Source organism: Arvicola amphibius, chromosome 10 (assembly GCF_903992535.2).
Source record: "Arvicola amphibius chromosome 10, mArvAmp1.2, whole genome shotgun sequence".
NCBI lineage: Eukaryota > Metazoa > Chordata > Mammalia > Rodentia > Cricetidae > Arvicola > Arvicola amphibius.
The window spans coordinates 119,274,462-119,301,240 of record NC_052056.1 but is presented as its reverse complement, the minus strand read 5'-3'; the positions used below and the strand labels follow the sequence as shown (position 1 = coordinate 119,301,240).

The following is a 26,779-nucleotide window of genomic DNA, read 5'->3' as shown; positions in this document are numbered from 1 at the left end:
AGGCTGTTCCAGGGAGCCTGCCCCCTGCATGTCACTCAGGTGAATGGTATTATGTGCCATTTCTCCCTTCCCTTTCCCGTATTCACTCTGTGGCTGTGGACTCTCCGCTCCCTGTTGGGTCCCCAAGAGCCCATAGGTGTTTCAGCACCACGTGTACAGGCAACACAGGGACGGCCCTCACTGGCGCCCCACACACTCTTACCCATGTATTCCCGGTTGCACTTCAGAGCTTTCTTCACGTCTTCTTCGCTGCTGAGGTCCACGAAGACACACCCTGAGAGAGGACAGTGACAGAAGTCACAGGCAGGGCTGGAAAACCCGTCTGTATGGAGATGTGGGTCCTGGGAGGGAACGCCACGGCCATGGAATGCTAGCTTCAGACAGGGTCCACCGCTTACGCTGTGGGACACGTGTTTAACAACGCAAAGGTGGGCTGCATCCTTTTATGTTTCGTTGGTTTAACTGTGAAGCTGTGTTACTGTGCCTGCCTAAAACACCCAATTGTTCTAATAAAGAGCTAAATGGCCAATAGCAAGGCAGGAGAAAGGATAGACGGGCCGGGCGGAGAGAATAAACAGGAGGAGAAATCTAGGGAAGAAGGCAAAGAAGGGAGGAGTAAGGAAAGAAGGAGAGGAGGAAGCGAGGGTGACATACAGAATAAAGTCCAGAGGTAAAGCACAGCTAAAGAGAAACAGGGTGACTTAAGTTAGAAAAGCTGGCTAGAAACAAGCCAAGCCAAGGCCGGGCATTTGAAAGTTGAGAATAAGTCTCCCTGTATTTATCTGAGAGCTGGGTGTGAGAAAAAAAAAAATCCCGACTACACCGCATGGCCTTCCTGCCCGCCAGCCCCACTATGCTCCTGAACGTTCCCTAGAGAAGTGTGGGCGGAGGCAGTGCTGTGACCCAGTCCAGCACAGTCAGGGCCACCTCCACGGCCTCTGTCCCCGGAACTCAAGTCCTGACCCTGTGAGGCAGCAGAGCAGGGCCACTCTCTCTTAGAATACGTAAGTCGCATGTCCAATGTCACATGGCTGATGGGATTGCCACAACCTGGCCCAAAGGACAAGGGTTTTCCACATGAAACCTGAGGAAGTCCTTTCTGCTCTCTGTTCTGTTCTCTGCAGGGACATCACCTACCCACAAACGGCCTTCATCCCCTTCATCCTCCACGCATCTCCCAGGGACAGTGGTCCACGCCCTGCCAGACCAGCTAAGGGACCCCTCCATGCATGGCCGAGTCCCACTCTCCAGCTCTTTCACAGCGCTACCTGCTGCCCTGGAGAGACCGTGCTCCAGGCTGGTCTTGGCTGTGACAGCTCGGACACACTGCCTCCGGCTCCCTGCCCAGTCTATAAAGCAGGGCACCACCCTCAGCCGCAGACTAATGCTGCCAGTTCTCATGGAGCGGGCAAGGCAGCTCTCGGTGTCAGCTCCTGGGCTCCTCACTTCTGGGTGACAGGCCCACCCCACTGCTCACAGGGATTGAGGTGGCAGGGCTCCTATGCTGCTAAGCTGGGATGGAGCCCCTTTAACCCCCACTGCCCTCTTCAGGATTAAACATAAGAATTGGTTTGGTACAAGATGTGATAAAGTCAAGAGGGGCGCTGGGGCAAGACATGGGACAGCGACCAAGCTATCCTTAATGCATGGGCGCTTTATCCTTCAGTGGGATAAAAGTGCCCAGGTGGCCTTTTCCTGCCAAGGATCCCTCACAGCTAGCAGGCCGTGAATTCCCACGCCACAGGGCCTTGGTGCAGCTCTGTCTGTGAGATGCAGCTACATTCCTGCTGCTGCATCTCCCATAGCCTCCTGGCCCGGCCAGTAAGTAGGCCCCACAGAGGTGCCAGTCTACCCCAGCTCCAAGTCTGGTCATTCACCAGATTCTCTGCCTTATGACTGCCCAATACAGTGCTCTGAGACCAGGAGACCCTGGCTGACCAGAGTGGAATCCTGGGAAGACACGGCCCAAGGCCATGCCACATACACTCAGCAAGGTAGAACTGTCCTCTGTCAGACAGGCCTATGTCAGCCAACCCTGGGCCCAGCATCTACCAACGGGGCATGTGAGCCTGTCAGGGTAGCGGAGCAAAGAGGGAGGGAGACAGAGGGAAAGGAGTCAGTGTACCGGGCCACCAGACGCAGGGCCAGGAGACCCCTGACTATGCAGATGAACTATGCTGAACTGAGGGCACAGATGGCAAAAAAGAAATGGGTGTCCCCAGGGCAGCCGTGGCCAGCAGTCTCGGGGCTGCGGGGCAGGCAGCCTCCGCCTCACCTGTTTTGTTCCCGTGAGCATTTCTCATTATTCGAATGGCCTTTGGCTTCAGGGGCGCCAGGAACTCCATAACGTTTTTCTGGTAGGAAAAGAAATGTGTTTTTCCTTCTGTCTTCACTTTTTACTATTCACTGAACGATTAGCAATCAGCAACTGGACAGTGACAGTTCTCTGACACTTTCTCTTAGGGTTTCAAGCATGTGACAACCTGATCAGGGACACAGCTTGGTGGCCGCGTGCTTGCCCCCAGTTTCTTAAAACGAGAGAAGTACACACCTGATAACTGACCTCATCGTGTCTGTTAAGTTAGCAGTAACATCATGGATCTGATTTAGTTTTCTCTATCCTGGGGCTTGAACGGAGACCCTCATGCTTACAAAGCAAGCACTCTGACCCCTGAGCTGTCTCTCCATCCCCGTGCCCCTCGCTTTTAGACAGTGAGCCTGTCCACCCTGGCCCTCCCCTCTGGGATGTGACTCAACAGCCTCCACACCCACTTCTAGCTCATGGCTTCGCCCCGTCCTGGCACCCCCACCATCTCTCTGCATTCTGTCTTCTGTGAATACACACCTCAGTGACATTGAAGGGGGCTCCCCGGAGCTTCACGGTGTAAGGGGTGGTGGGTTCCTTCTTGCCAACTGGTTTCTCTACCTGAGTGATGACAGAGGACAAAGGGTTGTGGTGAGTACCTGAACCCACATGGCAGGTGGTGGCTGGGGCACACTGGAGCTAGAAGGGGCACCTGCGGCTGGGGAAGCTGGGCAACTCTATGAGAATTCGTGCCTGTTGTGAGCTGAGCTCAGATGGAGGGGAACAGGCAGCTGCAGAGCCTTCACTACACCCAAGATGAGGGCTGCGCACAGAGCCTGGCGAGCTGTCGGCGCACAGACAGAGGCCTTGGCCCCAGGGAAAATGAGACATACCCTGGAGGCTGAGCTTGTTCTGTGCCACACACTGCCCAGTACGTTCCAGCGCTAGGCTGGGCAGTACAACTCACAGGGGTGCTGAGGTCACACCCAGAGTTCTGGAGTTCCAACAACTCCAAAGAACCTCTGCTCTCGGTCTCTCTGAAGCTCAAAAACCTGTCCTAGGCTGCTGTGTAACCCCCGACTTCCTTCATCACATGAACCCCAAGAGCCTCCCTGGCTTCAGCTGAAGGATGCATGCATGGTGACTACAGCACAGTCATCCTCTTGAAACTGAATGGCCCAATCCTGGCACTGCAGGGAAACATGCCATGAGGCAAGGTGGAGATTAGAGGCCTGAGGGGTGGATGCATCTCACCCACGGGGACAGGTACCGCTACATGATGGTCCTGGGGAGGAGATGCGGTCCCACCCAGGTGTCCACGTGTCCTGTGTGCAGCACAGAGGACCTTCTAGTGGGAGATTAGGGGAAGGAGCATCCTCAGGGTCTCAGTCATCTTTGAAATCTCGGTTTCAGAGTCCCAGCCCCACCATCTGCCAGTCATCACCAAGGGTGAGCCACTGCCCCTCCCGAGCCCTGCTTCCTCACCTGCGCAGAGGACTGTAACGAGAACCGGTGACTTGCCGGGGACATTACCCAGCATGCAGCGAGCCCCACCTGACCTCATCTGAGTGATAGGCTTCCTTACATCTATCCATCTTGTTGCTAAATACATGGCAAGACCCACCCAACTCATGAATACCCCCCCCCAACTCCAGCATCAGGCGGCCTCCCCACTCCAGCTCAGGGACCAGGGCTGTAAAGACACCCTGTGGGTAAGTGGCCTTCCCTCCCAGGCAGGTCCCTAGGGAAGGGGCTGCAGCGACCCTGGGAGACCGGGGCCCAGTCTCTCCCTCAGGCCTCACAGTTGAACGCGCACCTTGTCAGCGGCGACTGCCCCGTGCGTACTCTTCTGCGGGACTGGGGAGGCAGGGGAGCCGTCCTCCTCGTCAGCCTCACTGCCCTCGTCACAGTTCACCGCCTCGTCCTCGCTGTCCTCGTCCTCGTCCTCGGAGGACACCTCAGCCCGCCGCACCATCTTGGACTTCAGGTAGTCCATGTCGGACAGTTCCTTCTGCGTGGCTGCCTTTGTCTGCAGGCCTTGCTCCTCTGGGGACACAGAGGGTCAGCGGCCTTAGTGAGCAGAGACAACATGCCTGCCATGGCCATGGCCCTCACACAAATCCACTCTGATCAACCCCGGGTGCTGAATCAGGCCGCACGCGACTCTGTATGTCTTTCCATCCTGCCCACGACACACGGAGATGTGTGGCTCCTTTCCAGCCCCTCCTCCCTGATAAGACTTAGTCACGTATGTGTCTGTGTGTGATGTGAGAACACGAGTGCAGTGCCCACAGGTGCCAGCTGGGGGCGCCAGATCCCCTTGGGCTGGAGTTACAGGCAAATGTGAGCCACTGTGTGGATGCTGGGAACTGAACGCTGATCTGGATGGGGAGTTAAGTGCTCTCAGCTGCTGAGCCAATCACCCCAGCTCCCCAAGATCCCCCCTTTACGTTAATCTGTAATACACACAACACAATGACAGTAGAGACTACTATAATCTCCAGATTACAGTCCTTGTCAGACAACAGGCGTCTGCACGTGTCTGCGATGCACGCCTGCCACTTTGTCCTTTATTCTTGGTGTCCCTGGTGAACAATACAGTTTGCACTGAAGTACAGAGGACACCTGGTGTGACATACTCCGACAGCAAGAGTTGGGGGAGAGGAAGCAGGAAAGGGAAGCCTGCTTGAGCAGAGGAGGGACGGCCATCCCTTACACTGTAGCCTGTGTGACCCTCTGAGCACACCTCTGTTTGGCACCCTCGCTCAGGGTGGAGTTCCAACTCCTTCCTTTGGCTCCCTCTGTTTTAACCTATAACCAGTCTGTGCCTCTCCAGTTCATGGGCCGTCCCTTCCTTTGAGCTTCTCCAAGGCTGCTCCCCACTTCCCCGGCCTCCCCGCCCTCAGTCCCACATTCCTCAGCCCTGCAGACTTAATCAGGCTGAGCTGAGTTAGTCCCACAACCTCACCGACAAACCAGAACAGCTCTTACAGTGGACCGTGGGACTTAGGGCCTACGCTCTGTGCTCTGATTGGCTACTTAGTGGTCACAGCAGGGCCCATGAGGACAAGACACCCTACCACTATCCTCTAGAGCAGCAGGCGCCCTTCTGGGAAGCTTTCCCACACGTTGTCACCACACTTGCTCAACTGGGAACCACTTGCTTTAACTGGGAAGCCCACGCTACAGGTACAGGTATTCTTGGGGTCTTTTCTCACTGCTGTGTCCACAGTCCCCAAAGCTGTGCTGGCACACTATGCATGCTCAGTGAATACTGGCTGAGTCAGGTGACCAGATCGGCCTGAGGGAGACATGCCTGTGGGTAGGCTGCTCATCCCACAGGTGGCTGGAGGGAAGCACTTGGCTGTCCCTTTCCTGGAGCCCTTGTCACCAGAGAGTATCACTCAAAGTGTGCCAAGTATATTGAACTTGTGCCCATCAGGTCAGGGCAAGGCAAAGGCCCACGTGTACCTGGAGTGTATGCTCACCTTCAGGTTCCTCTCCAGTTGGCTCCTCCTCACTTTCCTGGCCTGAGTCTGAGTCAGAGTCGAAGTTCAGATAGTCACTCGCTGGCTTGGTCTTTGCTCTTGGGAGCTCAGTGTTCAGAGCATCGTTTGCCCACGTGGCCACCTGGGCCCTCTTCTGGTGAATCGACAGGAACTCCTGGAACTCAGCATCTTCCTTCAGCTGCGGCAGTCAGCCGGGGGAGAGGCAGGAAAGAGAGAGGTGAGGCAGAGGCTCCGGCCCTCCACCCTCTCAGTGTTCACACCCACCCCCTCCACCCACAGAACACTCACCTTCTCCAGGTCACTGGGCACCTTTCTCTTTTTGTCATCCTGAAAGCGGAAGGCAGACAGACAGGGTCACGACAATGATGGAGGCGGGAGGACGAGGTGCACTGCCCTGGGCATGCCCACCTTCCAAAACCATCCGGAAGATACTTTCCCCTCCCTCCCAGCCAGAGACCACCCTGCCAACACTGGGCACAGGGCTGGGGATACCGCCTGCATACTTTTTTAGTGTCTGAGGGAATGGAGTCTTGTGATGACTGCTTGGGCTGGCTGGGCTTCTGGGCATGTTTGCTCCAGGCTCGGGGTTTTGTTGGGTCTCCAAAGGACTTGCAGAATTCCACCTGTATGGGGAAAAGAGCTGGCTTCCAGAGCTGCTGCGACACCCAGGCATGTGTATGCTCCCTTCAGCTTTGGGGAGGGGGGGTTCCCAGAATGCAGTGGTCACTGACTTGCTGAGCGCATTAAAGCAACCCACCCAACCTAGACATCGTCCTTCAAAAAGTCATTCTGGTCACTGCCATTCAGACTAGCTCTGCCTCCCATGCTCTCCAGTAGGTGACAGGAAATGATGCTGTCCCCTCTGCTCACACCAAAAGGTTAAGACAGAGATTGGGGGGCCCAGGAAGCAGGTAACGACAGGGCAGAAACAGAACTTGGGGCACATGGGGATTGGGAATCCACATTCACCTCCTAGGTTAACAAAGGATGTTGGGGAGGCAGCACCTCATGGCACAGGGCAACAGCAAATGGTGGCTGTCAGGGTGATGACAGGAGCACAGAAGAATGCCAGGGACCACACATGAGGATATAGCCCTCAGCCCTGGCACCTTGGGTACATTCTCAGAGGCAGCTTTGGGGAGACACGCCCATGAGCCACCCCCAGACATTCCAGGCTGTTACAAGTTAGCAAACCACTTTATCCCAGTGACATCCCTGTAGAAGTGACTGTTTCTATCAATTCTACCGTAATTATAACGTGATCAGGGTACAAAGGTCGAACAACAGAGAAGAGTACAATGAAAGTCAAAAGCTTTAACTCATCAGACACTCTGGAGAGGGAACGGTGAGCAGATTCTCAGGAAATGATGCCTGGGCTCTTGAGAGCTTGGGTAGTCCTGAGGTAAGGCAAACTCTACGGCAGGCAGGATGAGACTCTCTCTGACTCACCGTGATCCGGGACGTGTCAATAAAACTCCGGTTGAAATGGCTCAGTGCGGCCTGCGCCTCCTCCTCCGACTTGAAGCCTATAAAGCCGAACTTGCGGAACTTGCCATCTTTGGTGAACTTAAGGCTGCAGTCAGTCAGTGTGCCAAAGGCGGCAAACAGCTGCCGGAACCGCTCCTCCTTCATCTAGGGGAGAAGGGGCAGGATGAGGAGCCGGGGATCCCCAGAGCAAAGGGACAGACAAGCTGAACGCCTCGAGCACCTGGAGGTCACCTGGAGGGCACCTGGAGGTCACCTGAGATGAAAAGATGGCAACATGGAGCCTGATGCCAGCTGAGCACAAGCAGGTTACCACTCCTTTACTGAGGGAATGGGACCCCAGGGCACCTCATGCGCTCTTTCTTATCCTGGGCCCTGTGAGGTCCACACCAGTCACAGTAACCACCTGTGGTTGAGGCTTTTCCAAATAAACAGGCAAGGGAAGCTGTGTAAACGTTTACTAACCGTGGGAGGGAAGAATGGAGCCCATTCAAGACAACCACACCCGGATCCCCAGCACCTGGGGCTGCACTGTGGCTCACTGCAAAGGGGAGTATGTAGCCCTGGCTGGCCTCTAACTAGAGATCCGTCTGCCTCCCTTCCCAGTCCCAACAGGCATGCTCCACCGCACCCAGGTATTTCAAAAGGGATATTTCAGACGTGTTTAAACCCTGGTGATGAAGCCAGGGATGGTGATGTACACTTTTAATTCTAGGACTCTGGAAGCTTAGGAGTTAGATTTCTTAAATTTCACGCCAGCCTGATCTACATGTCAAGTTCCAGGACAGCTAGGGCTACTAACCAGATCCTTTCTCTAAAAAGAAAAGAATCCTGAGATGAAGTTGTGTATGGTGAGGCAGAGGCAGGAGGATGGCAAATTCAAGGTCAGCTTGGGCTCCAAACTAAGGTTCTGTTTGTCTCTTTCTTTCGTTTTGTTTTTCAAGACACAGTTTCTCTGCATAGCCTTGACTGACCTGGAACTCACTCTGTAGACCAGGCTGACCCTGAACTCGTATCCTCCTGCCTCTGCCTCCCAAATGCTGGGATTAAAGGCGTGCGCTACCACTGCTTGACTAAGACTGTGGTTCAAAATCAAAATCCCAATGGGGTAGAGCATCCTGGCTCTATCTTCTGGTACTTCAATGCCATCAGTGAGGTAGGAGGCTCAGAGTGAGGAAGGCTAGATGGTGGGAGTGAATCAGAAGACCAGGTGATCTGGACTTGGAGGATGGGGTGACAGAGTGAACATGAGTCACAGAGGGCAGTGGCCAGCACATGCTGAAGAACTCTAAGAAGACCCACTGGCGGCCATGGTGCTGTCATGCCAAAAGGTTAGACACCCCCGCCAGCTGTCAGTGCCTGACAATACCTTGACATTAGGCTCCCTGACCTCTGAGATGATAAAAATAAAAAAAAAAAAAAAAAAAAAAAAACAAAAAAAAAACAAAATACCGCCAGGCGGTGGTGGCGCACGCCTTTAATCCCAGCACTCGGAAGGCAGAGGCAGGCGGATCTTTGTGAGTTCGAGGCCAGCCTGGTCTATAGAGCTAGTTCCAGGAAAGGCTCCAAAGCTACAGAGAAACCCTGTCTCGAAAAAACAAAACAAAACAAAACCCAATGTTGTTTCAACCACTTTATCAGGGAAGTAATGAAAAATTAACATGTTATTATTATAATGTGGCTAAAATGTCCCACAGTGTAGGCAGCTAGCTTCTATTATTATTTTCAACAAGCCAGACTTCCATGTGTGGCTCGGGGGCAGTGGTTCTCAACATGCCAGTTGCAACCCGCTTTGTGGACTGCGTATCAGATATCCTGCACATCAGATATTTACAATTTATAACAGTAGCAAGATGATAGTTATGAACGAGCAACAAAATAATTTTATGGTGTGTATGTGTGTGTGGGGGGGGTGTTTCGCCAGAACATGAGGAACTGTATTAAAGGGTTGCAGCTTTAGGAAGGCTCAGAACCACTGCTCTAGGGGCATGTGGCCCCACCGACAGCCCAAACAAATTCGTTTATTTATTTGTTTGCTTATTTAATTTTGCCATATCTTGCTATGTAACCCAGGCTGGCCTCTCACTTGCCATCCTATTGAAAGCTGACAATGGGAGTGTGCCGGCTTTGAAACAAGTCTGGAGCTGAGCTTGCTCTGTGACAGTGGAACAGTAAGTGTTCTGGTCTGCTTGCTGCTGTTGCCATCCAGAGAGACCAAAAGCAACTTAGGGAGGACAATGGCTTATTCGGCTTACAGGGTCCCAATCACACATCCAGGGAAGCCAAGGCAGGAACTAAAGCAAAGACCACGGAGGAACTCTGTAGACTTACTTGCTCAGCTAGCATTTTTATGCTGCCGAGAGGTGACACCACCCACAGCGGGCTAGGCCCTCCCATGTCAATCACCCATCGATGTCTCACAGACTTGTCCACCGAGCAATCATATGGAAGCAATTCATCAACTGAAATTCCCTCTTTCAAGTGACTCCAATTTGTGTTAAGTTGACCAAAATTAACCGCCATCACAAGGAGGGGTCCTCTGAGTGTCCACCTGGTCGCCTGTCACCACATACGCGCGCTGGTTTCCTCCTTGACTCCGCAGGGCACGCAGTTACCGAATGCCTGTCTACCGGGTGCCAGTCCTGCCTCAGACTTAAGAATCCCACCATCCTCCCGCCTCATTCACTTCCGGACCCCTCCCACGGCTCCTGCTCACCCCATTAGGGAGGTTCTTCACGATCAGTCGCGACATGGCTCCCAGGTCCTCCACGCTTCTGATTCACGCACCCAGCCACGCCGACTTCCCACCACTTTCACGCCACCTCACTGGGCGCCGCCATCTTTGGTGCGTCACGTGGCCCCCGCCAGGTTCCTCCCGGAAGTGGGCGTGGCCTCATTGGAGCGTCTTTAGGGAAGTCACGCCCTCAACAAGGGGGAGGGGGAGCGCTGAGCGCGCATTCTGCGCAGGCGCAGTTTCTCCTCTGAGTCCTGGAGATGGCAAAGCTCTGTAAGGCCGGCAGGGGGCGCTGGTGCCCCAAACCCATAGGGTGAGGCTGAGAAAGAGTAGGGATTTTTGCTTAAGAAAAACTTTTTTTTTTTTTTTTCCGGCTGGTGGTGCTCACACTACACTGGGAAGGCAGAGGTTGGCGGAGCTCAAAACAAGTGTGGTCTACAGATAGAATTCTCTGGCTGTTACACAGAAGAACCCTGTTTCAAAAGAAACAACAAAAGCAACCCCTTTTTACAAATCCATTTGTTTATTGTGCATATATGTGTATATATGTATACATATGTGTATATGTAGGTGTGTATGTCTGTGTGTATGTGCACATGTTCCGGGGTTCACATGTGACCGCCAGAGGACAGCTAGCAGTTGGTCTAGGGGATCAGTCAGGTCGTCAAGCTGGGCGGCAAGCTCCTTAACCGGCTGAGCCTTCTCAGCAGCCCCCTTGCTTGCTTTTTTTTTTTTTTTTTTTTTTTGGTTTTTCGAGACAGGGTTTCCCTGTAGTTTCTAGAGCCTGTCCTGGAACTAGCTCTTGTAGACCAGGCTGGCCTCGAACTCAGAGATCCGCCTGCCTCTGCCTCCCAAGTGCTGGGATTAAAGGCGTGCGCCACCACCGCCCGGCCTCTTGCTTGCTTTTTATATAGAGAAACTGCCCAGCACTGACTCAGTGACTGAGCATGTCCTGTGAATATTGTTATGGGGTGAGCGTTGGGGACAACAGCCCTGTTGAATGGTGCCTCTTGATTCAAGCCATGTAGGTGCTAAGTAGAAAGATGGAAATTAGGGGATTGGAACGCCAAGCCTCACAATGATTACCAACAGATTGTAACCTTACAGGCATCCCACTGCTCTCTGGGGAACCTTTTTAACCCCTCATCTGCCAGCCTCGGGGCTGGGTTCTTGGCCAGACTTGCCTCGGTGGGCTTTGTGCCTGCTGCAGTTAGAAGGGTTTTTATTCTAGGGCCCAAGGGCATAGACTGTTCAGTTCTTAACATGTTCCATTGTATTTCAAAGCCTTTTCTGGACCTGTTCTTAGGCAAGGGAGGTTTTAGATGGAGACCCCCAATTTCTCTACAGAGAAGGCACCATCTACTATTATTACCCACAATGCCTCAGCTGAACCCTGCGTCTTTCCATAAAGCCTTTGCAATTTTCTTCTAAAAGACATTCACCAGGTGGGTGACGGTGGTGAATTTAATCCCAGTACTCAGGAGGCAGAGGCAGGCAGCAGTCAGATCTCTGTGAGTTTGAGGCCAGCCTGGTGGTCTACAGAGCGAGTTCCAGGACAGCTAGGGCTGTTACAGAGGGAAACCCTGTCTTGGGGAAGAAAAAAGAAAAGACATTTCACCCCATCTCCCCATATCCTTTGTTCCTGTTGGCAGCTTTATTAAGATACAGTTCACATGCCACACAATCTACTCAAAGTGGAGGATTCCGATTTGGCAACATAGGAGCTTGCTGCCAAAACTGACAACCTGAATTTTTACCCCTTTCACGCCCTGGTACCTCATAGGGGGAGGAAGGAGCCAACGCCAGCGAGTTGTTCTCAGACCTCCATGTACGTGTGGTAGCACACACCTACCATACACAAAATAAAACAATAAAAGTGTCCGACTTGATGGTCTTAAGTATGTGGACAATCTTTCACTCATCACAACCTTAGAACATTTTTATTGAAAACTGCAATGTATTTTCATCATGGTTCCCCCCGACTCCTCCCAGATCCTTCCCAACTCCCCACCAACTCAACTCCCAGCCCTTTCTCTCTCTTTCTCTGTAGAAAGCAAACAGACAAACAGAACAAACAAAAACCCCAAACAAATTAGCATTTTTTTAAAAAAAAAATCAAAGAAAAAACCCACAAGAAACAAACACACACATAAAGACCATATAAACACCAAATCTGAAACCACCATACACAAGCAAAGAACCAGGACATTCTCAGTCTCCTTCCAGAAGCCCGGCACTAGCCATCATTCCTCCCCACCCGGAACCTAGACCGTCCACAGAGTCTCTATGGCCGTGTTCCCCTCCTGGCACGTTTCCCTTGGCACCTTGTTTCCCAGCTTCATCCGCGTCCCTGGGTGAATTGTTCTTCGTTCCATTTCTTTCCCCTGACTAGTGTTAAATGTTGACCCTGCTACATTTGTGTATTCATCCATCAGCCTAAGGCATCCAGATGGGTCCGGTCTGTGTGAATTATGTTGCTGAGATCCTCTGTGTGCACGTCTTTATGTGGACACGTGTTTTCGTTTCTCACGAACACGGCACTGGGGTGGGATTCCTCGGACATACGTAACTCTCTTTAGGAGGAACTCGTGAACAAATAGTTTTTCAAACTGTGTCATATTTCTGAGAGTAGCGTGTAAAAATTCTCATTTCCTGTTCTACCATTTTCATTTTTTTTTATTACACCTGTCCTGCTGGCTGTTCTTGCTGCTTTGATTTGGATCTCCCTCTTGGCTGGTGAAGGTGGCCATCTTTGTCTCTGAACCCACTCCCCCGTCCCCGCTCTCCAAGACCAGCTCCAGCACAATGTCTGGACCAGCAACATCTTCCTTGCTGAGTGCCAGGTGCAGGGAGCTTGTGTGTCCAGCAAAACTTAAGATTGCAGAAGTCACTGCTGGGGCTGGGGAGAAGGCTGTCAGTAAAGTTCTTGCCTTGCAAGGATGAGGACCCAGGTTAGACCCAGGACCCACGCACGGATGCCAGCTGTGGTAGTTCCTGCTAGAACTCAGTGCTGGGGAGGCAGAAGGCAGAGGTAGGTGGATCCTTTGGGTTCCAGGGCCAGCCAATCTAGGCTAATTAGTGAGTTCCAGGACAGAAAAGACCCTGCAAAGGTGGTGGACCATATTTCTGAGGATGACACTGGGGTTGTCTTCTGGCCCTCTCTCTGTCTCTCTGTCTCTCTGTCTCTCTCTGTCTCTCTCTCGCTCGCTCTCTCTCTGTTTCTCTCTCTCACACACACACATGTGCATGATCGCACATGCACTACAACATGCACACACAAGTATACATGCACATGTACCACATATGCACACACGTGTATGCACACACATGCGACAACACACATATGTGCACACACATATACACATTCGGGAATCTTTTAAAACATTGCTTCCAGGGAACATATTCAGCTGATTTCCAAGCTATAGCCAAGCAGCCTGCTCATTCCATGCTTTGCTTCTAAAGAGGCCTCATCAAACCCACCTTCGCAAAGCTCCCCACCAGGAGCCAGGTGAGCCATCAACAGCTGCTTATGGAATGCTGATTGCCGGCAGAGCTCGGTATAGTTCGAGTATCTGGAAGGTTTGTGAGCAGAGTCAGGTTGCTATGTCTCGACTCTGAGGGAGTGAAGTTAGCAGGAGGCAGATTTGGGGTGGATGTCACAAAGACCAGCACGGTAGCTCCAGAAACTGGACCAGGTGTGCAGAGAGCTTTGAGAGTGGGTGTGGCCCTGAGGACACCTTAATCTCAGGCTTCTTACTAGAAACTACACTCAGACACACATATGTACACGTCATCTAAAATAAAAGTAGAATGCTTTAGAAAGAAGAAACAGCACGCCCAGAGGCCAGCAGCCTCTCCCCCACAAGCTGGACTCTGAAGTACACTGGCCAGGGCAGGGGCCATGGAGCTGTGGGAAGAGAGGTGGGGCCGTCACAGAGCTACATGGTGTGTGGCTGCTTTAAAGGCCGTGTCCAGTCTGCCTGCTCCCCCCATTCCCCACTGTAGCTTCACACTGGGCAACCCAACCAGAATCTAGGGCTTGGTGATTGTCTTAGTCACTGTGCTATAGCTATGGAGAAACACCATGGCCAAGGCAACTCTGATAAAGAGAAAGCATTTAATTAGTGACTGGCTTACCGTTTCAGAGTCTGTAACCATCATGGTGGGGAGCATGGTGGCACACGAGCAGCCATGGTGATTAAACAGTAGTTGAGAGCTACATCTTGATCCACAGGCAGAGGGGGAGGGAGAGAGACACAGAGAGAGACAGAGAGAGACACAGAGAGAGAGACACAGAGAGACAGAGACAGAGAGACAGAGAGAGACACAGAGAGACAGAGACAGAGAGACAGAGAGATACACAGAGAGACAGAGACAGGGATATACACAGAGAGACACACACAGAGAGACAGAGAGATACACAGAGAGACAGAGACAGAGAGACAGAGACAGACAGAGAGACAGAGACAGGGAGATACACAGAGAGACAGAGACAGAGAGACAGAGACAGACAGAGAGACAGAGACAGGGAGATACACAGAGAGACACAGAGAGACAGAGAGAGAGACAGACACACGCACGCACACACACACGCACACACACACACACACACACACACACAGAGAGAGAGAGAGAGAGAGAGAGAGAGAGAGAGAGCGCCTGCTGTGGGCTTTCGAATCCTCAAGTCTGCCCCTAGTGACATACTTCAACAAGGACCAACCTAATCTATCCATGCAGTTTACCAACTGGGGACAAAGCGTGCACACGTATGAACCTATGGGGACATCTTCATTCGACCTGCCACACTGACCAGGGACAGGAGCAATCATAGACAGGGTACAAGGCGGGGTGAAGGAGCAGGGATGGTCGACTAGGGACCAGCTACTGGAGAATGGTCACAAGGAAACCTCTAAGATACGCTGGAAGATAGGAGCAAACCAAGTACAATCTGTCGTGTGCATTGTCCTCCTAGTGTAGGGGGTGATGGCATGGAGAAAGGGCACACACTGTCTCTGTTACCACGGCAACCTCACACTTAGCCCTCCTCCCAGGGCACTGCCTAGCTCAGGGTCTAGCATTCCTCAGCTCTCCTCTTTGTCTCCACCTCCCCACATCTCACTGTGGTCTCCTCTGCCCAGTGCAAGACCACACCTTGCCCTCTCCCCAGGGGAAGCAATGATTGCATTTTAACTCATTCACCTCTCAGACCTGGTTTCCAAATAAGGTTCCCCATGTGGCTCTCAATGTTAGAGGCAGTAGGATCTTGATTTCTAAGTGTTTTCCAACCCTTTTATCCTGTTTGTTTGTTTGTTTTGAGACAGAGTCTTTCCACATAGTGGAAACATGTGCACTACCACTGCCAGGTTTATATTCAACCTTTAACAATCGCATTAGTCATGGGGTGGGGTGGGGTGGGGTGGGGTGGGGTGGTGGTGCACGCCTTTAATCCCAGTACTCAGGAGGCAGAGGCAGGCGGATCTCTGAGTTTGAGCCCAGCCTAGTCTACAGAGTGAGTTTCAGGACAGTTAGGGATACACAGAGAAATCTTGTCTCAAAAACCAACCAAACAACAACAAAAAACCCAAAACGAAACAAAAAGCCAAAGGCCCCAAAATCCCCAATTACATCGGCCAAGATGATCTCAGAGGCCCATGAGGAGGTGACGGTGAGTGGTGCTTCTGGAAAGGGGACAGACAAAGTGGTGTGCAGGAGGAAGACATCTTTTTAAAAAGTACTTATCTATATTTCTTATTTGTGTATGTACAAGAGAATGGGAGTGCAGTGCCCCCACTGGCCAGAAGAGGGCACTGGATATCCTGGAGTTACCGACAGCTGTGAGTCACGGGATGTGGGTGCTGGGAACTAAACTTGGTCCTCCAGGAGACACTCTTAACCACTGAGCCATTGCTACAGCCCCAAGAAGACGTCGTTTACGTTACGTAGCGATTTGTCAGAAAACAACTTCTGACTTTTTAAAATTAATGACGGTGTTAACGACATGCATATAGAGCTATACTGAAATTAGCACAGGATCAAAGTCAGCAGTGATGACCATGGAAACCATCACCAAGGCATGGTGGGGGCACACAAAAGGCAAATATTATCAGCTTGGCTGGATGTAGGAGACACTCGTGGGGTGTAGCTATGATTTAATTGCCAGAAAGACGTAACTGAGGATGTGAGACCCACACATGTGGGTGGCGTCATTCCAGGGGCTGGGACCCCAGCATCCACCTCTCTCCGCTTCCTGACCTCAGATGCAATGAGGCTGCCTGCCTCACAGTCCTGCCGCCTTGCTTCCCCACCACGGTGGACTGTACCCTCAAACGGTGTCACACAAACCCTTGCGGCTTTCCTGGATGCCTTAAGTTGTGTCTGTCAGGCCTTTTGTCACACAACAAGAAAACAAACTAACACGTGGACTGATTGACTTTCCCCTAAAGGGCAGAGGAACCATTTCAGGTTTGGTGAGCTGCAGAGTCTCTACGAAGGGAGCTCACTTCTGCTCAAAGGCAAGTCGAAGCAGTGGGCAGAGACATGCGGATTTGCTTGAGAGCACGCTGCATGCACAGCGTGATCAAGTGTGGACTCAACCACTAGACCACCAGGGAGCGTTGCTTCTGCGTACATCTATCAAAGGTTGCACTGTATCCTACGTATGAACACCACTATCAGGCTCGGAGACGGCTCCGGGCAGAGTGCTGTGGTGGAAGCTCTGAGGACCGGACACGCTAACACTCTCAGGGAGGAGGACAGGAGAGAATTGCCGAAAGGGAAGCAGCAAATGACAAAGGAAGGGACTTTGTCTCACACAAGGTGGATGACAAACACCCGGATTGTCCCCTGAACTTCATACACGCCATGGCACTGCCCACACTCATGCACGAGATCAAGAAAATGCAATTATCACATGTGAACTATTATTATTTATTTTAATTTAAAACATACCTTCAATTCTGGGGACAACTCAGGGTCACCGTGCTTCAAAGCCATTTGTTGACTCTGCCCCATTTTTTAAATGTACTAAAATGTCCTTAACAATGAGGGATGTGACCACACCCCAAGACCCTGTCAGGATAGGCTGGCTCAGTCTTCATGGGGTGGGGGGGGGGACACTGGGGGCTTCGCCTTTAACTAAAGGGCAGACACAGGCGACTCCCCAGGTCCCAGATTCATAGACTTTGATTTTTATTATTTTTCATGAACTGCTGTTATTAAAACACACAACTAAATATAGCCTCCCCCCAGAGACGGCTCAACTCAGAAAGGTGTTTTAAAGGCATTAAAAAAATGGAATGCTCTTTATGAATCCCATGTCCCCATGCTGGTCTGGGAAATATGGCTGCCACATGTCCGGAAGGCTGCTCTGTTTGTGGCCTTCTGTCCCTGTGCGTTAATAAGCTTGCTCACCTTAACTTTATTGTGTCCTCCTTGCCCTCCTGACTTCCTGTCTTGCCCCTACCTCTTGCCCCCTTTACGTCTCCCCCTACCATTTTAAATTTGGGGGGCGCCTGGAACCCCCAGGTTGGCCTCAGGAATTAAAAACAAAACCAACCCAGGGTGGTCTCCGCAGCTCCAGCCACAGTGGTTCGCGTATAAATTCGGGACCCTGAGGCACCAGAACCAGTCCCGAGGCGGCTGGTTTCCCATCTAGGGAAAAGCAAGCACTGAAGGGGCCAGAGAAGTGGTTCTCAACCCGTGGGTCATGAACTCTTGGGGGTTGAATGACCCTTTCACAGGTGGCACCCAAGACTATCAGAAAACACGGGTGTTTATCTACATCGCGATTCATAACAGTAGCAAAATCAGAGTTAGGAAGTAACGACAACTAGAATTTTATGGTTGGGTCACCACAACATGAGGAACTGTATTAAAGGGTCGCAGTGTTAGGAAGGTTGAGAACCTCTGGCTCTGGAGGATGGAGAAAGGGATTACACAGGAGCTCCTGGTTTCCCATGTTACAGTGTGTCCTATTGAACGGGACCACCAGGAACCCCAGAGGGGCTGTCGAGACCCGTTGGGATGGTTAATACTACGTGAAGCTGTTATTTAGCCTATGTCTCTCTGTGTGTGTATGTGTGAGCATGCACAAGGATACACACATGTAGACATGGATGTCCGTGTATTCCTGAATCTCTCTTCCATGTTTCTGAGACAGATTCTGCAAGGCTGGCTAGTCTGCTGGCTCCAGGGATCCCCCCCCCCCCCCCCCCGCACACATTCAGCAAGGCTGCCTAGCCTCTCAGCGCTCAGCTCCAGGGATCCGCCCTCCTCCCAGGTGCTGGGGTTAGGGACTCATTCACCCAGCTTTTCCCATGACTCCTGGGGACTGCACTCCTTCCATTTGCCAGGTCAGCAGCTTCCCCTCTTGGTGGAGGTCCCAGCTCCTACTCTTAAAGATACAGGTGTCAGGGGTGGAGAGATGGCTCAGTGGTTAAGAGCGCTGGCTGCTTTTCAGAGGACCTGAGTTCAATTCCCAGTACTCCTACTTGGTGCCTTCTTCTGGCCTGCAGGCACACATGCAGAGAACACTGTGTGTATATGTAAATTTTTATAAATAAATATGTATATACATAAATATATAGTATATTATAAAATATTATATAAATATATAAATACATATCTTTAAAAAATTATTTATTTATGTATTATGTATACAATATTCTGTCTGTGTGTATGACCGCAGGCCAGAAGAGGGCACCGGACCCCATTACAGATGGTTGTGAGCCACCATGTGGTTGACTGGGAATTGAACTCAGGACCTTTGGAAGAGCAGGCAATGCTCTTAACCTCTGAGCCATCTCTCCAGCCCCATAAATACATATATTAAGTAAAATCTTTTCTAAAAAAGATATAACAGTAATAATAACAAAGGCCAAGTAACATTAAAAAAGAAAGAAGAAAAGAAAGAAAGAAAGAAAGAAAGAAAGAGTACAGGTGTTCTTTAAAACTTTTGTGACAGCCACATTCCACCTTTCCTCAAGTTTACACTTCTCCAGGAGAGGAGCAGCGAGGAACCCAACCCGGCTTCAGATTCCCACTCGGACACTTTCTGCTGTGTGACCTTGGGCAGGTCAGTCACCCACTCTGAAAACTTCATCCCTCGCTAGCACCCATTTTCAGGGGAGTGTGTGTGCACGTGAGAACCAGAGGGAATGTATTCACACACACCGGTTATCACAAAGCCAACAGTAGTAACAACAAACCTGTGTTTTGAAGCATTGGCTATAGAGACTAGCTCTCCCTAACTTCACAAAAGCCCACAGGGATAGCCGTGCAATTATGGAGGGCAAAATGGGAGCCCACAGAGGTGAAGCTACTTGCCTGAGCTTGCCCAGCCTGGAACTTTTGTCAGGGCTGTAGCACCTACCCGCCACGCTGTCAGTAGTTACTCAAGGTTCTGCCCCAGCAGCTTGCACTGGCTTGGTCTGGATTTCTGTCTTGTTATCTGCCTCCCTGTTACACTGCAAGGCTCGTCCTGTCTGGGAGGGAGGCTGTTAGTAAAGCTGCCTGCAATTCCAAACTAACGCCAGCAGGGGGAGCAAGAGGACCGCGGAGTAGCGCAAACCACGGCCTCTTTCTCCCTGGCAGGATCCAGACCAACACTGGACTCGCTCGGTTCTAGTTGGCTGGTCAATATTTCTACAAACATGAATAGATTTGAATACCGAGTGACTGAAAGAAGCCAGGGAGCCAGCAGGGTGGGGATGGCAGGATTTATCAGGGATGGGCCGCCAAGGGCTTGAAGGGACTCTGATGGAGGGGGGGCATGGTCCCCAGAGGTGTGGGTGTGGTAAAGAAACACCAGAAGAGGTCAGGGAACCACAGTAGGCCGAGAAGCACTTCTCCAGCTCCACTAGGGGAAAGCGCCATTGCAGATGTGAAGTTATGGGCCCTTAGGATGGGAAAATTTGGGGGAATTGCCCAGTGGGCCCTTGGGCCATTCCTTGTATCCTAAGACAGAAGAGCAAGGCATGACTAACATAAAGTCATGCAAGGACAGGGTCAGATGGCAAGGGGTGGGCCCATCATTCAGGGAGGTTAGGAAGGGCCGACAAGTGGAAATCCTGGGAGCAGCGTCTTTCCCTCGAATGTCTAGGGCAGTGGTTCTCATACGTGGGTGGAGACCCCTTTTCATGGGGGTCGCCTAAGACCATCCAGAAACACAGATATTGACTTGAGGTAGTGCATCACTGTGGGCTTAACTTCGGGGCTTTAAGGACATGCTCCTAAAGGCGCCTTGGCTGATGGGTGTGTGTGCGCATGTGTGCGCGTGTGCACGCGTGTGCGTGTGCACGTGTGCGCACGTGTGTACGTGTGTGAGTATGCGTGCACGTGTGCACATGTGTGCATGCATGTGTGCGTGGTTTTACATATCTGATCGCAGGCTTCAACTCTGAGCGTGAGAAAGCTGGGTCACTGTGTCCCTATGAGTCGGGGGTCCCATCCTCAAGGGACCTCTCGGCCATCTTCATCCTGTTCCTACGTCTCACAGGCAAGAGAGACCTTGCGACGACAGATTGTTTGATTCCTTTGTCGTGGGTGTCAGGCTGCCGGGATAGGCTGCCATCTTAAACATAAGCAGTAGCAGGCGGTTGGTCATAAAGTCAGAAGAAGGATAGAGACCATGGAGCTGGTTTTCATCTAGGCTGGCAACCCACCTCTGACCTCCAAGCTGTGTTACCTCAGGAAGGATGCTAAACCTCTCTGTGCAGGTTAAACTTCTTCTCCCTGGGCCAGGACAGCACCCGACGAGGTCTTTGGCTCCCATAGGAGGCTGCCTTCATCCATATATTCAGGTGTATTCTGGATTCTCGGGAAGGAGGCAACCCGAGGCGCCAGGTACTGAGCCACTGAGACTCACTGTGGTTTCTGGACCTCAACGGCTCCTCCTGGCGCTAACGACGTGGTTGGCCCTAGTGGAGCCTGCAGGTAAAGAGCAGGCCATGAGTGTAAGACCCGGATACTCTGGGTAGATACCTAGTGGGACTGGAAAGACTCTAAAGAGGAACAGTGAGAATGTAATTAGAGACATGGCCTCATCCCAGCATGAGGTGGTGGCCTGTTCCCACTGAGGGATGGAGGAGGGGGACACACAGGGGTGGCTGACCACGCATGAGCAGGAGAAGCCACAGGATGGTGTACCCAGAGGAATGGACGGACAGTGTGAGGTCCTGTCTAGCAGGAGCTGTGATGACATCCGATCCATCACGTCTCCCTTCCTGAACTCATCTGTCAGGGCCCTTTGGCCAGATCCACGGGGAGGCAGACTCGGGGGATGGACCACGTGTGTCCACCCAGTGCTCACGGGATAGCAGAAGCAGAGAGGAGCTGCGTAGAGCTCCCGATAGAGGGGAATGAGTAAAGTGTCAGGCTGGGGAGGTGACCCGACTTCTCAGCTGTCTCCCAGGGAGCCCAGGTCTGCAGGAAAGCCTCCTTTCTGAGCCTGATTGGCCCAGGGGATTCAGGGAGGTTCAGAAGAGAATGTTGGCTTTTGGGGGTTCAAAATCCAGGCGGTAAATTTAGAAGCTGTGTGAGCATGGGAGAATCACTCAGCCGCTCTGATCTGCTCTGAAGAGCTAGCCCAGGACTCCCCTGTGATAACACAGTGTCATCAATAGAGGCAAATCTCTACTCTCTCTCCGTCCCACCGGAGACCCACATCAGAAAGGCCCGTTCCTCCCTGCAGCCGTCAGTTCCTCCATGTGGCCGCCAGAGGGCGCACGGCCCAGTGCCTGTCCGTTTCTCCCAATAACCGCCAAAAGGCACGCAGCTCTGTGCTTGCTTGTCTTTATCTTGGACTTGCAGGTCATTTAAAGCCACACTGACTTTGGTTGCGTGCGACAGAAGCAAGATATTCAGCCACAAACCAGAGCTCATTGCTCCTGTGTGTGTATGGGTGACAATTCGTACAACACGGGGTGCCTGGGCCTGTTCCCTGTTTAGCCAGATATCCCTCTTTGTACCGACTGCTGGACTCCTCCAGTCTGCGGCTGGGCTTCTAGGGGAGGCCTGCCAAAACCAGAAACGGATCCACTTGAGGCTGGGCATACCTGGAGAGGCTGAGAGACTTGTCTGAGATCATATGGCTGGTCAGGACTTGAACCCAGGACTCTGCTGTCCAAACTTGGCCTTTTGCGCTCCACTGTGCCTCCAAGAGCAGCATGCTGGGATGAGCCTGAGGCCTGGACTGGGGTGAAGTACCAAGCCCAGGGGGCATGAGAGAGACCGGTCCGGTTTGCCTCCTTCCCATGCTGTCTCTGCCCCGGAGACGCTGGCTCCTCACACATACACAGCTGCCAGGGATCAAAGTCCTCTCCAAGATGTATTTGCTGTGACTTCCAAACAGACGGGTGTTAGCATGTAGCTAAGAGAAACATCGGGAGGACACAGCGTACAAAAGCCGAAGGCCCTTTAAAGTCCCGGTGATTGATGGGCCCGCTCTGCTCTCGGGCTTTCTGGGGGCTGGAGTGGAAGGGTGAGGAGCCTGGAGCTCGCGGAGTGCAGGGCAGAGCCACTGACCGCCAAGGGGACACCTCCCATGGCCTGCTCCATCTCTTGCTTGCGTCCTGAGAGGAAACTGCCCAGGCTATGAGACACAGACCAATATCTGCACAGGAAAATATAAATCCCTCTAGTCTGTGCCAGACTGTGTCAATCAAGGAGGGGGGGAGCACTTCATAGGTGCTGTTTCTGGAAACCGCGCCCCTGGTGACACTGAGGACCCAGAACTGTCTGCCAGCGAGGGCTAGGCTCTGCTCTGTACTCCTGGAACACACACAGACCAGGACAGTGGAAAAGCCCATTGTGCAGGTACACGCTTTTCATCACAGCTCTGGGGAGGCTGAGGCAGGAGGATTGCCAGTTTGGGCAAGCCTGGGCTACATAGTGAGACCCTGCACTCAGGCTGGGGACTCCGACCTTGACCATCCCCCCAAAAGCTTTGCAGTCCCAAAGCAGGACTTGGGGGAGAAGAGGAACGCAGATCTGACTTATACCATCTGCTTGGCCCTGATTCTCCAGTTTCTACTTTGTGTAGTCTAGGATAACTTCAAACTCATTGTGTAGCCGAGGATGTCCTTGAACTTCTCAATACTCCTTCATCCACCACTTGAATGCTGGGATTGATTACAGGCGTGCTCACAGAGTAGTGCTGGGAACCAAATTTGGCTTTGTGAGTGCTAGACAGGACCCCTAGCAACCAAGCTACACCCCCAGCCTTCTTTCCTTCCCTCCCTCTCCCACCCCGTGCATGTGTATACCTCAACACTCACATGGAATCCCCAAGACAAATAGTGAGAGTCAGCTTTCTTCTTAAAAAGCAAAAGATTTATTTTAAATTGTGTGTGTGTGCACACATGAGTGTGGGTACCCACAGTGGCCAGTAGAGGGCATCAGATCTTGTGGAGCTGGAGTTACAGATGGTTATGAGCTGCCATGTGGATGTTGGCAATGAATCAAGTCCTCTGCAAGAGCAGCCCATTACCTTCGCCATTGAGCCGTCTCTCTCCAGCCCTGGGTTCTCTCCTTCTACCATGCGGGTCCTGGGATCAAACATCATCAGTGCTTTTACTCACTGAACCACCTTGGTTTTACAAAACCTCTTTACTTTTGTAAAAGTGGACTGGCCTCAAATCTCAATCCTCCTGCCTAAGCTTCCCAAGTGCTAGGAATATTAAGGGCCATTAGGCCCAGAAAGTTTCAACTATCAACCAGAAATTTTCTCTTCTAGCAGTGTTCATGTGTCTTGGGGAATAGAATACGTGGAGACTGAAGACAGGCTGCTTTTGCGAGAGGCCAGCTGGGCCACCTATGGGTTGTGGGTCTCTTTGCTTTTCCATTCCCAAAGCTGCTGGGTTCCTGTGACGTTGGAGCCTTGGCTGGGGAAATAAGAATATCAGCAGGTATTCCAAAGCTCCGGTGACCATCCCCCCATCTGCTGAAGGAAGAGGAATTGTCTCCAAGCCTGCACGCAGCCTGGTTTACAAGGATAGAGCCATGAGCTGGACATGGCAGCACAGACCCCTGACCCCGGCACTCGAGTCGGGAAGATCGTGAGCTCTAGCCCAGCCCGGATTATATAGCAAGCGCGTATCTAACACCACAAAGGAGTGGGAATTCTGGGCTGGAGTTTAGACAGCAGGGCGCTTGCTTTATCACACACAAAGCCCTGGGTTCCATGTCTAGCTCCAGCCTGGAGTGCATGAGACACTTCTCAAAGAAACGCCCCAAATCCAAAGTTTCATGTTATACACTGAACACATGCTCCCTACTCCCATTCCCAACCCTCACTTGATTTTTTTTTTTTTTTTTGGACAGGGTTTTACTATGTAGCTTTGACTGTTTTGGAACTTGCTCTGTAGACCAGGCTGGCCTTGAACTCAGAGATCTGCCTGCTTTTGCCTCCCAAGTGTGGGTCACCATGCCCGCTTCATCGTTTGATTTTTAAAAACACATGGTGGCTTTGGGTGTCCTCTGTGGTTGTCTCTTCCTTTGAGACAGCGACTGTCTCTGAACCCAGAAGTTGCATTTTCTCAGCAAGTCTCAGCAATCCTCCTGTCTCTGTCCCTCTTGGGGCTGGGGTCATAGGCATGTGTAGGACAGCTTCCTGGTTATGTGGGTGCTGGGGTCTGAACGCTGGTCTTCATGAGTGTCGAGCAAGTGTTCTTAACCTCTATGCCAGATCTGCAGAAGTCTGGTAGCTCCTTCCACAGTGTGGGTTCCAGGGGCTGAGCTCTAGTCCTTAGGCTTGGCAGAAAGTGCCTTTATCGGTTGAGCCGTCTTGCTTCCTCCTTTGTCTGAAGGACTTGGTACTTTGTGGCTGAGACAAGGCTTGGGTGACAGTGTGACACTCTTGCTGTGGTTCAGGGAGCGGGGAAAAGGATCATGTCCTGACCCTTTGTGAGCCACAGCGGATCCGAGGGACACAATTCCTGGCATGTGTGGCTGGAGAAATGCTAGCTGCCCAACAGGTAAGAGCACTTGCTGCTCTTGCGGAGGCCCCATTTCAAAACCCCAGCACCCAAGTAGGCAGGATTCACAACTATCTGTAACTCCAGCTCTGTGTGGGACTCTGACACCCTCTTCTGGTCTCTGTGGGATTCCCCCCATAAGTAAAAATAAATATATTTTTCAAAGTTCCCGGTGTGTAACAATACTGCTGTGGTCAGTCTTTGTAAGCCCCGGCCCTGAATACCGAGCCGGGTTTCCGTTATATAATATTCCTGCTGACCAGCAGCAAATAAAATGTGGAGAGACAAGTAGGAAGTGAGGCATTTTGGGTAATTCCCTTACTTGAATGTGACTTTAACTGTCAGCTTGTGTACTTTTGGGGGCGAGGGGAGTAGAACTGGAAGCAGAACTCTAAGACACTTTGTGAGTGACCCTACTGAGTGATGCCTCCAGCCTCTTTAATTTACCGGTGATTTGTGGGGGAGCCTTGTGTACCACTGACTGGCCTTGAACTCACTGGAGAGTCAAGGATGACCTTTAACTCCCGATTCTCCTGCCTCCACCTGCCAAATGCCAGGATGACAAGCCTGTGCCACTGTGGCCAGGTTTCCATTTAATTCTCAATAATGTCCATATTCGAGAAAGGGCTGTTGGAATTGCTGGGCACTTGTCACTACGCATCAGGGCAGTGAGAGTGTGCAGAGGAAGGGGCTTTGTGCGCAATAGGAAGTCGGGGTGGGTGAGGGGGTGGAGGGAGGAGGCTGAGTGGGGAGAGGGGTCGTGTGTGTGTGCTCGCATGTGTGTCTATCCATCGGTGTCTGTGTGCTATAGAGAAGTGGGGGTGGGTGGGTGGTGGAGAGAGGAGACTGAGGGGGGAGAGGGATCCGTGTGTGTGTGTGTGTGTGTACGTTTGTGTGTGCACGCGTGTGTGTCTATTCATCTGTGTCTGTGTGTTAAAGAGAAGTGGGGGTGGTGGAGGAAGGAGACAGAGGGGGAGAGGGGTCCGTGTGTGTATGCACACGTGTGTGTATGCACATGTGTGTGTCTATCCATCGGTGTCTGTGTGTTATAGAGAAGTGGGGGTGGTGGAGGGAGGAGATTGAGAGGGGGAGAGGGGTCCGTGTGTGTGTGTGTGTGTGCATACGTGTGTGTGTCTATCCATCCGTGTCTGTGTGTTATAGAGAAGCAGGGGCCTGGGTGGTGGAGGGAGGAGACTGAGTGGGGGAGAGGGGTCTGTGTCTGTGTGTGTGCGTGCATGTGTGTGTGCACGCGTGTGTGTCTATCCTTCTGTGTCTGTGTGTTATAGAGAATTGGGAGTGGGGTGGAGGTGGTAGAGGGAGGAGACTGAGAGGGGTCCGTGTGTGTGTGTGTGTGTGTGTGTGTCTATCCATCTGTGTCTGTGTGTTATACATGTATGTCCTTCATGGTGCATTTATGTGTGTGTTGTATGGTATGTGTATATTATGTGTGGGTGTATGTATGTTGGTATGTGTGCTGTGTATGTGTGAGTGTGACAAGACTTCTCTAAGGACCCATCCCCAGCAACCTACAAACTCACCTCCTAAAGTCGCCCCAAACCTTCCACAATAGCGCCAGCATCCAGGGCCAATCGGCTAACACATGGGCTCCTGGGGGTGGGACCCTTCATAGCTAACTGGCAACACCAGCACCCTTTTCTCTTCTTACATAGCATACCTTTGAGAAAGTCATAGCTGAGTCTTCACGCTGATATTTGGTTCAAACATTAAGACTCCTTTGTACTAAAGTAACATGTTAGGGATGGAGACGACTTGG

General features: G+C 51.9%; 1 protein-coding gene across 1 annotated transcript in view; it reads right to left on the bottom strand.

Annotated features, from left to right (window-relative positions):
* The window catches only part of Rbm19 (RNA binding motif protein 19), an 82,271-nt gene extending 72,113 nt beyond the window's left edge, over positions 1–10,158 (bottom strand). Inside the window, exons 1-9 of the mRNA XM_038345320.1 lie at positions 10,016–10,158; positions 7,264–7,446; positions 6,318–6,437; positions 6,103–6,141; positions 5,794–5,992; positions 4,122–4,351; positions 2,846–2,926; positions 2,276–2,354; positions 203–274 (exon numbers count right to left, since the gene is read on the bottom strand). Of these exons, the coding sequence (XP_038201248.1) occupies positions 203–274; positions 2,276–2,354; positions 2,846–2,926; positions 4,122–4,351; positions 5,794–5,992; positions 6,103–6,141; positions 6,318–6,437; positions 7,264–7,446; positions 10,016–10,051 (1,039 nt within the window). The 5' untranslated portion in view covers positions 10,052–10,158. The remainder of the gene's footprint in view (positions 1–202; positions 275–2,275; positions 2,355–2,845; positions 2,927–4,121; positions 4,352–5,793; positions 5,993–6,102; positions 6,142–6,317; positions 6,438–7,263; positions 7,447–10,015) is intronic.
* Between the last annotated feature and the right edge of the window lie 16,621 nt (positions 10,159–26,779).